At 35.5% G+C, this 12,955-nt stretch overlaps 1 protein-coding gene across 4 annotated transcripts in view; it reads right to left on the reverse strand.

The window, feature by feature from the left end:
* Positions 1 to 365: 365 nt before the first annotated feature.
* Positions 366 to 12,955, reverse strand: part of LOC108740847 (voltage-dependent T-type calcium channel subunit alpha-1G-like) — a 24,472-nt gene continuing 11,882 nt past the window's right edge. For all 4 annotated transcript variants that reach the window (XM_018475348.1, XM_018475351.1, XM_018475350.1 and 1 more), the window contains one exon: positions 366 to 668. In XM_018475348.1, coding sequence (XP_018330850.1) covers positions 466 to 668 — 203 coding nt within the window. In that variant the 3' untranslated portion in view covers positions 366 to 465. The remainder of the gene's footprint in view (positions 669 to 12,955) is intronic.

Genomic DNA, 12,955 nt, shown 5'->3' on the forward strand with positions numbered 1-12,955 from the left:
ACTGTACGGATTATACGCTCCTCACCGGTTAAGAGTTTGGCCGAGAGTTGTCTCCTTCCTTTTCTGGCCTAGTGCTGTTCTTTTCTACTTTGCGCCGGTCAAACTGAAGGTCACATCGCTACAGAAACTAAACGAAGTATAATAATAATTTAAGTTTTTTCCCTACAACACGCCAACAGTTTAAGTGTTTTAGTTGTTACTTATTTTTTTTTTTTTCAAAATTACCTTTGTTAGTCGTCTTGTACTACAACAACACACAAAATTAATTACATCCTCCACTGTTCCTCATAATCTAAGTACCCAAAACAATTAAGCATTTCTACCTACCTTCGCACTCGACGTACATACGTATTATACTCTGCGACAGTGCAATGGTCTACTTAAGACGAAAAAAATAATATGTACATATGTCAGAAGATACCTGTGTGCGTGTGTGTACGTATGTACTTGTAAAATAATTGTATACTACGTGTAGCATTTGTACACATATAAGTGAATATGTAATAACATTGTTGTATGAAAAGGATATGGATTAGAGATGAGTGCCAGACACCAACTCCGGGGTCTTGTTGTTTGCGACAAGTATCCCAGGGCTATGGGGGCGATCCCTGGATAAGGGATGTTGGGGTTGATCTCTGTCTGACCCGAGCCAGAACCAGACTCGCTTTCTGTAAAGGAAAAAAGAGAAAATTAAAAAATGAAATACCTACAAAAATGTTATCATATCAAATTGTATCTTTATACAATTCATGTCACAGTGAAGTTAACCAACGAAACGAAAATATATTCCTTTTTAGAAATCCCTTACGGTTAAAGAAAATTAATACATTTAAGTATATTATAATGTGGAAACGTTTAGTTAAGTACAAATATATCAAACTAAAATTTGAATAGTAAAAAGTAGGAAACCTTACGGGAAAACTTAATAAACTAACAGTAACTGATTAAGTACTTGGTCAGTAGTTTATAGAAACTATCAGACGTGGATAGCAACTTCGACCTCATCGGCACGTCATAGAAAGTCTTGATAAATCACCAACTAAACCGAAAAAACTGCAAATGAATGTTTTTGCAGGTAAGACACAAAATTCGTCGAACAATTACACATTTCAGTCCTAGCATATCTCTTTTTTATGCTGCACGAGCGAAAACCCATAAATTGATGAGTGTGTGGAATATGTTTTTTCAACCACGTCTGTCTGAAAATACCTTCTGCTTTTCTGAAAACTCTGTCCTAAATTAAGTAAACTCTCAAAACCTTTTGAACAAACGTTGACGAATTATAAAATGTTTTGGATTTCTCTTCAACGTTTTAGCACAGAACAGCAAAAACAGATAATAAAACTTTGTGTAGATGTAAACGCTTCAAATGGTGGTCTCAATTTAAACAACTTTCGTACGTAATGCCTACATTAAATAAACTTCATGTTTTTCATCAGGAAAAACACAAAACTTTAATACGTACTCACCTAAATGCTAAACTGCTTTTGGGTTTTTACGAAAACGACGTAGCTAACTCTATTTCTACGTCTTGCTTAAGCCTTTTTCTAAACTTTTATCGCAGGCTGTTATTAAATTCCACCCCTAATCCGACATCTACGTATCTCTCCCAAACACATGAAACGATGTACAGGTAAGGGAGAATGTTCACCGAATATAGAAATTACACATTTTTTTTATTCATTTCTTTGTCGCTCAAAGCGTTTATTAGTCTGTTCGGTATCGGTTTATGCCACCCTTTGAAGTATACTCTTTATCAAAATAAAAGTAAAAAACAAAAATACTGGTATACAAGGGAAGGAAAAGTAGGGAAAGAGCGAATATAAAGATAGGAGAAGTCGCTGATTTTCGGTATTTGGGAAGACACATAAGTCAGGACAGAAGGAGTAGTAGGGATATAAAGCAGATGATAGAAAGAAGTCACTTCTATGCTTGCGAATGGTTATTCGAAAAAGATTGTTAAAGGGGTAGTTTGGAGCGCGGCATATTACGGGTGCGAAACATGGACAATGGGCGCGGCGGAAAAGAAAAGGTTAGAAGCGTTCGAAATGTGGTGTTACAGACGAATGATGAGGATACCATGGATAGAGAAAGTTTGAAATAAAGAGGTATTAGAAAGAATATGAGAACAGAGTCAAAAAGAAATAGGCGAGATAGGTTAGTAGGACACCTTCTCAGGTACGAAGGTCTAGGAAACGGGAGTTAGGAGGGGTAGAGGTAGACCTGGATTAAATTACTGTTCGCAAATAGTTAAGAATGTGGGTTGTTCTAGTTTTAGTGAAATGCGGAGATTAGCTCACGATAACAAAGAGAGGAGATGCGTGTCCAACCAGTCTTAGGACTGACGACCTTATAAAGATGATAATACGAACAGAGGCAGACAGATGAGTAATCTTTAAAGGCTACTTTCTTTTTAAAAAAGAATATGAAATTCTAAAAATACAAACAAAAATAAGTGGTGTTTCATTCAAGTTGACACAGTTGACAAAAAACATAGTACAATGGTACAGTCTCATATAAAGACGGTCAAAATAACTGTAAAACTTGCTTCTCGTTGTAACTCTTTTATATTCTCAAATATTGCATACATGAGTTTTCCAGATTTTTATCTGAGTCTTTATTCTCGTCAATATTATTTGTTGATGTCACCCTTTGAAGGTTACTTTTAATAGAATTTTCTCCATATTCGGTTATCAACTCGCCACTAGTGTATAATGCTTGGTGCGTGCAAAACAAAATGAATTACAAGCCCGTTTAATTTAAAATTTTACTTTTACAAGTCGAGTCGCGTATGCGGTGAAATAAGACAACATTAATCTCCTTATTTTTCTCCTATTTTCTTTCTGTTTTCGGGAGTAAAATAAAGTTGACGTTAAACGAACAATACGCCTTTTCTTACCGTTACATCGGCCCTTTCGTTTGGAACTAATTGTTATTAATTGTACATTGCAGATCTGCTGTAAATTAGAGAAAGAAAAGTACTTACAGTTCAATGGCCCGTAATAATTTATACTAAAAGTAAAAAATCCTTTAAAATTGATAAATAGCCTAGCTGTTACAGTACCTTTCACTTCCACTTCCATGCTCGCGAACGTTAATTTGAAAATTCTAAAAAGATTGTTAAAGGTGTATGTTTGGAGCGTGACGTTGTACGGATGCGAAACATGGTCGGAAGGTCCGGTGGAAAAGAAAAGGTTAGAAGCGTTGGAAATGTGATAGGCGAATAATGAGGCCACTGTGGATAGAGGTTAGAAACGAAGAGGTATTAGAAATAATAGGTGAGCAAAGGACTCTATGGAAGTCAATAAGAAATAGGCGTGATAGGTTAGTAGGACACCTTCTCAGGCATGAAGATCTAGTCAGAGACATACTAGAGGCAGAAACAGGAGTTAAAAGGAGTAGAGGTAGATCTAGACTAAATTCATCATCATCGTAAGGTCGTCAGTCCTAAGACTGGTGTGACACGTACCTCCACTCTTTCCTATCCTGAGCTAAACTTCGCATTTCCCTAAAACTAGAACAGCCCACATACTTAACTTTTTGCCAACAGTAATCTAATCTAGGTCTACCTCTCTACCTCTCCTAACTTCTATTTCTGCCTCTAATATGTCTCTGACTAGACTTTCATGCCTGAGAAGGTGTCCTACCAACCTATCTCGCCTATTTTTTATTGACTTCCATAGAGTCTTCTGTTCTCCTATTCTTTCCAATATCTCTTCATTTCTAACCTTTTCTACCCACGTTATCCTCATCATCCGCCTATAACACCACATTTCGAACGCTTCTAACCTTTTCTTTTCCGCCGCTCCCACTGTCCATGTTTCGCACCCGTACAACGCCGTGCTCCAAACATACACCTTTTTCTAATTTCTAAATTAACCGTTCGCGAGCATAGAAGTGACTTCTTTTTATTAAAGGCGACACGACCCTGCGCTATCCTCTGCTTTATATCTAGGTATCTAAAATCAGCCACTTCTTCTAATTTTTCGTTCCCTATCTTTATATTCGCTCTTTCCCTACTTTTTCTTCCCTTGCATACCAGTATTTTAGTTTTACTTTTATTTATTTTCATAAAGTACTGATCTGTCAGTACCGCTTCCATTTTATTTGGAGTTATCTCTAGGTCCTCCTTGCTAGATGCTAATACTGCTATATCATCTGCAAATCTAAGCATACTAATCTTTTGCCCTTGCACATCTATCTCTACAATTGTACTGTCTTTAATGATGTTGATGGCATCTTCGATGTATAGATTAAAAACAAGCGGTGACAGTGTGCATCCCTGTCTCAGTCCCTTCCTACTATTTACTTCTCTACGTTGCATCCCTAGCTTGATAACTGCCTGTTGCTCTTTAGATTAAATTACTGTTCACAAATAGTTAAGGATATGAGAAGTTCTAGTTTTAGACAAATGCGAAGATTAGGCCAGTATAGGAAAGAGTGGAAGTGCGTGTCCAACCAGTCTTAGACAGAGGCAGTGATCTTTAAGGGTTACTTTCGTCGTAGAGAAATACAAACAAAGATAAGTAATGTTAAATTCAAGTTGGCACAGTTGACAAAAACCTTACTACAGTCTGATATAAAGACGGTCAAAGTAACTCTAACATTTTCCACTTTTTAGAACACTTTTGGAGAAATTTACTTGAAGTGGGACACCGCATATATTCTCAAATATTGCATATATGAAGTACGAGTTTCCCAGATTTCCATCTGAGTCTTTATTCTCGTCCGTATTATTTGTTGTGACTCTTCCTTTCAGTCATCTTATTGAAAAGTTTCAAGGGTTTCACCATTAATAACATTCAGACTTTCGGTATATCTACATGATAAAGAATTGACTTTTTATGTTTCGGGAACGCTCTCGTTGAGGGATTTCTATGAGCAAGAGAGATTTGCACTGAGTTAGCCCTGTCAGCGTTCCACGGCGTCATCCCTCAGGCAGAAAACGAAACAAAATCCTCAGTGTTAGCCGTAGACATCCCGATAAATCTTTCCCTTTGAGAAAAATAACGTCGATCGTAGACAGGACAAAGAAAATTTATTATCTGCACATATTGTACAAATGTAGACTGACAGTTATAAATAAGACAGTGATATGCTAACATATCGTGAAATGAAATATTATTCAAACTGCTGGACCTTCAGAAAGTCACCACAGAGGTCAAGCGTTAGCTAAGACCGGGAGCAAGACTTTATTGTAATGATGCAAAGTATAAGACGAAGTTAGCGCCTCGAAATTTTAATTTTCTTTTAATCGACTTTTTATTCATAATTAACTGTGATACTTTGGTTAGAAAATTGTACTTTAGATACCCTTTTCGGATATAAAATTACCCAGTTATGTCTTTTATCTTTGATAAGCTATATTAATTGCTTGAAGCATTAAATATAAAAAATACAACGTGTAATTATACAACACGCTACTGAAGTGAAACTTCTTCAAACACACAAACATACCAGGATAGGGGTTAAGGAACTGATTTAATGGTATTATTTGTACACTATGAATTTAAATTTTACACTATACATGCCGGAGTTGCCTGTAACGAACGTTGCATTGAAGCGCGCTCACGGCTCAAACGATCCCCACTACGGACTCGACTACGTGGCCGAGTGGAGGGGGGACATCCGCTGCATGATTTCGTTACATAGCAACTCGCATGAAACGAACTTTAATTTACCCGTTTTGACTACAAATTCTTTTTCTAATTGAAAATATTTTTACGCCATTGCGCACTCAAGTTAACACAACTTTTATCATATATCATGTCATTAACATTAAAAAGCCTTTTTTCTAGTATATATAGTGGCTGATTTTAGATACCTAGGAAGTCAGATAAGTGAGGATGGAAGGAGTAGTAGGGATATAAAGCAGAGGATAGCGCAGGGTCGTGTTGCCTTTAATAAAAAGAAGCCACTTCTATGCTCGCGAACGGTTAATTTAGAAATTCGAAAAAGGTTGTTAAAGGTGTATGTTTGGAGCACGGCGTTGTACGGGTGTGAAACATGGACAGTGGGAGCGGCGGAAAAGAAAAGGTTAGAAACGTTCGAAATGTGGTGTTATAGGCGGATGATGAGGATATCGTGGGTAGAAAAGGTTAGAAATGAAGAGATATTGGAAAGAATAGGAGAACAGAAGACTCTATGGAAGTCAATAAAAAATAGGCGAGATAGGTTGGTAGGACACCTTCTCAGGCATGAAGGTCTAGTCAGAGACATATTAGAGGCAGAAACAGGAGTTAGAAGGGGTAGAGGTAGACCTAGATTAGATTACTCTTCGCAGATAGTTAAGGATGTGGCCTGTTCTAGTTTTAGGGAAATGCGAAGTTTAGCTCAGGATAGGAAAGAGTGGAGGTACGTGTCCAACCAGTCTTAGGACTGATGACCTTATGATGATGATATAGTTAGGCAAGTTTATATTTGGAGAGGACATTTAAAAAGGCATTTGTTAAGGTCAATTAAAAGGAGTTACAAATTTAACCCATTAAGTTAACTCCCCCTGGTGGCTTGAACTGTGCTAGGAGTCCTGAAGACATCAGCGTTAATTACAATAGGGCATTTTTAGCATTTTTTTAGCGCTAATTTCTTGCTTTCGTTTTTTTTTTATCATGTTAACATTAAGTATACTGTTACGATTTTCATGTATTTATACATTATTTCTGAGAACCTTTTTTATCTTACTTATTACTTAAAACGTTTTAAAATGTCGAAAGCTTTATTTAATTAATTTTGTATACAGTATATATATATATATACTGTTGCTTCTTAAATCTAAATATGTACTTAATTTGTTCGTCAAATAGACATGGTAATTTTGCTTCTCATACTCCACAGCTTCAGTTTCAATTTTGTTCACGAGACTGCTGAAGCTAAAGCATAAAGATAATCCCCAGTAGTCGTATTCAAATTAATTCAAACATTCTGGCTTATCCAAAACAAAAACGTGAAAACCTTATTTCAACAAGTGATTCTCCCTTTTTAGGTCGTCTTTAATAAGAACATTAAAAATTTTATATACACCTATACAACTGTAACCCCTGTTATTCAAAATTGCATTAAAAAAGGCGATCTACTTTTGAAATGGTAATGTGTACTTTAAACATCTTAAACTTTTCTTCGAGAAATTATTATTATGGCATCATTATTTTTGTTACAATTCTCTACCAATGTAGTAAAAAGAAATACAATGACAAAATTCGCATTTAGGGAGTATCTATCGTGTATGTATGAATAAGAAAATTACGTGGTCGAACATTATAGGTAACATAACAAAATCAACTTTCCATACTCTAGTAACCCTAAACTTCTTGAAGACCTTTCAAAAATTTTTCATCAACGAATGGATCGAAAGTAGAGGATAGCGCAGGGTCGAGTCGCCTTCAATAAAAATAAGTCAGTTATTCTATGCTCGCGAACCGTAAATTTAGAAATTCCAAAAGGATTTTTATTGATGTATGTTTAGAGCGCGGCGCTGTACGGGTGCGAAACATGGACAGTTGGTGCGGCGGAAAAGAAAAAATTAGAAGAGCATAATTCGTTTATTTTCTCTACCGATGTGCCCCTTCCAATATATTGAAAGCGCGCTGGCAAAATCGTAGGTAGGGAGAAAAAAAGCTAATTATACTATCGGCTCTTGTTAATTAAACATACTTTTTCATACAGTACCTGCCAAAAGTTTTCTTCAATCATGAATAGTAGTGCGAGTCGAAAACAAGCGTTAAAGTTTTTAATATGTCTTCCAATATAAATAAACATCTCGTTGATATTTTCAGTAGTAATTGGTACCAATAACAGCACATTTGAGCAATGCAATTGAGGTGGATAAAATGGTCCATTTATTCGTTAGTAGGACACCTTGTCAGGCATGAAGGTCTAGCCAAAGACATATTAGTAGACGCAGAAACGGGAGTTAGGAGGGGTATAGGTAGACCTAGATTAGATTACTGTTCGCAAATAGTTAAGGTTGTGGCTTGTTCTAGTTTTAGGGAAATGTGAAAACAACCTTCGGATGATGATGGATGAATTGAAGGAACTTCTTAAATGAGTACGTGCCTACGTCAAATGCGCCCAAATTTTAGGTAGAATCGAAAAAGAAAATTAATCGAGAAAAATGAACTACCCTTATATATGTACAGATTATACTTAGTTTTTTAAAAGATTTATAGTCTGTGCTCAACATGTGCAGTGATTGATTGATCAACTTTTAGTATTTTACCCGATAAAAAAGAGTTGTTATTAGCCGGCTGATGCTGATCAATCGTCTAACGATTTAATGGTCGGTTTATCCCGTCAAAGGAGTGCTATATGTCTAATAAACGTTTGTTTGTGATTGATGGAAGTAAAAATCTGATACCCATGTATCTTTCTATAAAATCGGCGACTGTACAAAGTAACATCATAGTTAAAATGTAAGTGCTCGGTATGCCCCTAGACAAAAATTTTCTTTCTCTCAGAGTCTTTCAGCGTCTCTGAGAGCGACTCTCACAGTCTCTCAGTTATTGCCTAGGTGTTTTTATGGATCTCTCACGGTCTCTGTATGGGAGACTCGAACGATAAAATTGTTAATTCAGAGATTCGAGTCTCTCACAGAGAGACTGAATGAATAAAACTGAAAAATTGAGAGACTCGAGTCTCTCGTAGAAAGACTGGGATCTCTGAAATATGTTGAACTTAGAAAATTTTGACCATGTCTATCGAGACACCACTTATTGAGAGATTTGAGTCTCTCGTTCAGATTTACGAGTCTCTCATTCAGAGACTGGGTACGAAATGAGGATCTCTCCATCAGCGACTGAAGTCTCTCGTTCAGAGACGCTAAACCGTTTTTTTGGCAGTCTCTCGACAGTCTTTCTCAGCGACACCAGAGAGACTCGATGAGAGACGGAGACTCGAGTCTCGCCTTCAGAGACTCTGAGAGACTGAACATTTTCATCTCGAGGCACATCAACAACGAGTTATATGTTATGTGTGTACTAGTAAATATGTGTTTCTCCTTTTGTATTGTTGTATTTATCAAAGGAAAATGCTCATGCAGGTAATTATATTTTTAATTAGATTGCGTGCGCGTTAATAAAGGGAGTCTTTTTAATTTTTAATTATTGCTTTTTACAGCAGTAATTAATGCACATGTAAAAACAGGAAGTTGCCATTAAAGAAAGAGATATGAGAATTCATGAACAGGGGTAAAAATTTAATATCCAAACCAAGAGTACGCATAAGGTTAGGTTAGGTAGACAGTAAAACGAAACAGTTATCTTTCGTCATTGCTTTGTTTTACTAGATAGGTACAATATACACTGTTTACAGCTGACCTCCAAAAGCTGAAAAAATGTTGGTGCTGTTGTCATAAAAAGTAGATTCCGTTTAACCATAAATTCATTTTTATCATGTCATAATTTTCATTTTGGTTTCTGTGTATATTCTGTCGAGACTCCTGGACTTATTCCAAAGCGTTTATTCACTGATTTTAAACCGAAGATAGAGTACGTCTTTCCGGATTTTGGAATGTTTATAGATAAGTCAAACAGAAATGAAATTTATGGGTAGATTCGAGAAAATACGTGGCCTTATTATATAGCTGCTACCTGCGAATATATGTTATGACAGTAGTAATAAAAATTTTTACAAAAAACAAAACCAACTTCAAAACTGTGGTACCTAAATGTAAATTTTCAATTATTTTACGATGAGGCAGGAGTAGAAATGCTCTCTCTCTCTTTCTCTTACCCCTTTTCTCGCCGGTAAGAGAAAACGCACGCATGAAAATTTGATGCGCTTAGTTTTATTTTTTTATATTNAGGTACTTTCCTATTTTACATACGAAATCCGTTTCGTATTTAAAACTGTAATTTTCTGTTCATATTCCGGACATAATTGCTAATGGTTTTCTGGGAAGAATTGTCGTACATGCCACAACGCTTTTCTATGTTTATGTATCATTTCGTTTATAAAAACTAAACATTGCATTTTGTATGTATTCTACGTCCGATTATTTGCATGTCTGAATATATTATATAATTATGAATTGCGCTGAAATTTAGAAATTTGATTTGATTACAGGCCTAAGTAATTGATATTAATTTCAACTTGATACCTCCACGTGTTCCTGAGAAAAATACTCTTGAAACGCAGACAAACCGACGACGGAAAACGAACTGATCCTTTTGATTTTGGGGCCTTAAAAACAGAATAGAATTGAAAATTTCCTCGTTTTCTTTTTAAACCGAATCGGTTGAAAATGTCATCGGTTTTGATAGTAAACCTTGCTAGAATATTTTAAATTTATTTACTTAAATTCAAAGATGATTGGCAGATTGTTTTTGTTGGGATTCGACCGATTTTATGATGCTACTCGTACTCGCCGATTTGCAATTCAAAGTAGTCTTTTTATATTTCGGGTTTATAGGGAATCAGGGGCGGATTCATACAAAATTATTATTTGCTGTCCTTTCTTTTCAAACAAGGATAGAAAAAGGAAGTAACTCTCACGTGTATCATTTTTAATCAAGGACCTCGACTATATGGGTCAGTATTTTTACCGTTAACGAAAGAAATACGTATGCAATTCGGGGACGTGGCGAGGAAGGATGTCCAGGGTATCCAGACATTCCCCGAAATCTTTTAATATATTGATTCATGTTTTAAATGGTATGTAAAGAAAAAAAAAAGAGCGCAGTTTTATTGTAAAATTAAAATTTTAGTCACAGATTTGTATCCAAAGTCTCCACTTTATATTCGATCTAGATATCAGCAAGACAAACACCAACACTAGAATTATTTGAACAAGATCAATACTAAGACCGAATAAGAATGACCAAGACCATTACCAAGACTGGAACAGACAGGCAACACGACCCTGCGCTATATCTTCTGCTTTATATCTCTGCTACTCCTTCCGTCCTGACTTATCTGACTTACGTAGATACCTAAAATCGGTCACTTCTTTTAATCTTTCGTCTCGTATCTTTATATTCGCTCTTTCCCTACTTTTTCCACAGAGTCCTCTATTTCCCTATTCATTCTAGGACTCTTCATAAAGTAGATTTATGACTGTCTGCAAAAAACGCCGCCATTTTTGAAAAACAATATCGAATCGATGCACTGATATGAAAGCCTGAAAACTACATAAAATTGTGGTGTAATAATAGATAAATGAAGCTAAAGAAACTATTAATTCCATTTTCCCCTTATTCCAATGTGTGAAAGATCAAATCTAGAATGGGATTTTGTTTGATGTAAAAAGATTAATGTTGGTTCCAAATAAATCGTTAACAACTATTTTTCACATCTCTGCAGTCATCACTTGTAACAATTATTATAACAAAATTGAACAGAAATTCACATCTATACTTATCATTAGCATGTTCAGCAATACCCTTGACTCTCTTATTATTGGATCAAAAAACAAAACAAATCCGAGCAAATATTTTGAACAAAGCGATTTATAATAGTTCATCAAAGTTCCGGTTCAGTTGTAAACGTTTTATTTGCTTGTAAAGATAATATTTACCGAGATATATAAACCGAAAATTTCATCAACCTCATTCAAAAAAGATGGTTTGCTTACACGAGCTGTCAAGTTCCTTTGTCTTCGCCAATTCACAAAAGAGAAATAAACAAAAAACTGTTACATTTCACTAATCGAATGACGGCGACGCCTATTATCTTGTATACAAGCATTACAATACGTATATAGGAACGCTAACCGAAAACAAACTGTAAGCCAACGTTGGTAACAACGATGAGGATAAAGGAGAAACAAAAAAAAAGGAAGAACACGACCGGAAACAAAAGAGAAATAAAAATGCAAATTGAGTGGATGTAAATATACCCAGGCATGCAAATAATCGGAAGTATAACGCATACAAAATGCAATGTTTAGTTTTTATAAACGAAATGATACATAAACATAGAAAAGCGTTGTGGCATGTACGATAACTCTTCCCAGAAAGCCATTAGCAATTATGTCCGGAGTATGAACAGAACATTACAGTTTTAGATACGAAAAGGGTTTCATATGTAAAACAGGGAAGTACCTACTTGAATTTGTAGCTGAATGTAAAAAATAAAGTTAAGTTCTTAAAATTTTCATGCACTGTGCGCTTTCTTCTACCGGTGAGAAGAGGGGCAAACAGGGCAGTCCACATGGCGAGAGAGTGAACATATCTACTTCTGCCTCATCGTAAAATAAGCGAAAGTCGCGCATCGTTTGCACGAGCAACTTCACGCTGTTGTGGGAATTAAATACTATTGCAGTGATTATTGTAGGTAGCATAAAATTATTGAGAGATTACATTTATATTGTCGACATAATATGTACGAATCAATCTAGGAAATAATTATATAGTTGGGACATTCAAAATTGGCACAGTCCGCAATAGAACTTTCGCATTTACTTTCTTCTTTCAACTTACTAACTAGACTAGAGCGGTTGCTGGCAGAATACTGTTGTATTCGAGTCAACTATATTAAGGAATTATTTTATGGTTTTGAAAAAAAGACTCACTTTTACTAAATACTTTAATGAAAACTATGTGCACTTCTAATATCTACGAGTTAAACTTATCATAAAGAAAGATTTTGAAATTGAGATGATATGGAAGAATCGAACTGGACTAGATTAAAAAAACAAGTGCTCCAAAGGCGTCCTGCATCGTTCCTGAAGGGTCTTATTCCTGATTTTCTCAAAAAAGCAGGCACTCGAGGGTAGGTTTCAAGTCCGTTCGTCTTTTTATTAAAAGTTATTGAAATTTTACAAAATTGTAATTTTACACGTCATTTTATTGAGATTCGTTGACCGAACATATTAAATTTATTTTTATTAACAGAAGAAAAGCTACCAGAAATTTCAAACTTTTATAATAAGTAACTTGAACTCTGGAGAATCACTTTAGCGTAATTCAAATTCACTAAACGGTTATCGAGGAAAAAATTAAAAATTAGCTGAAAATCTCGT

Source organism: Agrilus planipennis, unplaced genomic scaffold (genome assembly GCF_000699045.2).
Source record: "Agrilus planipennis isolate EAB-ADULT unplaced genomic scaffold, Apla_2.0 scaffold297, whole genome shotgun sequence".
Taxonomy (NCBI): domain Eukaryota; kingdom Metazoa; phylum Arthropoda; class Insecta; order Coleoptera; family Buprestidae; genus Agrilus; species Agrilus planipennis.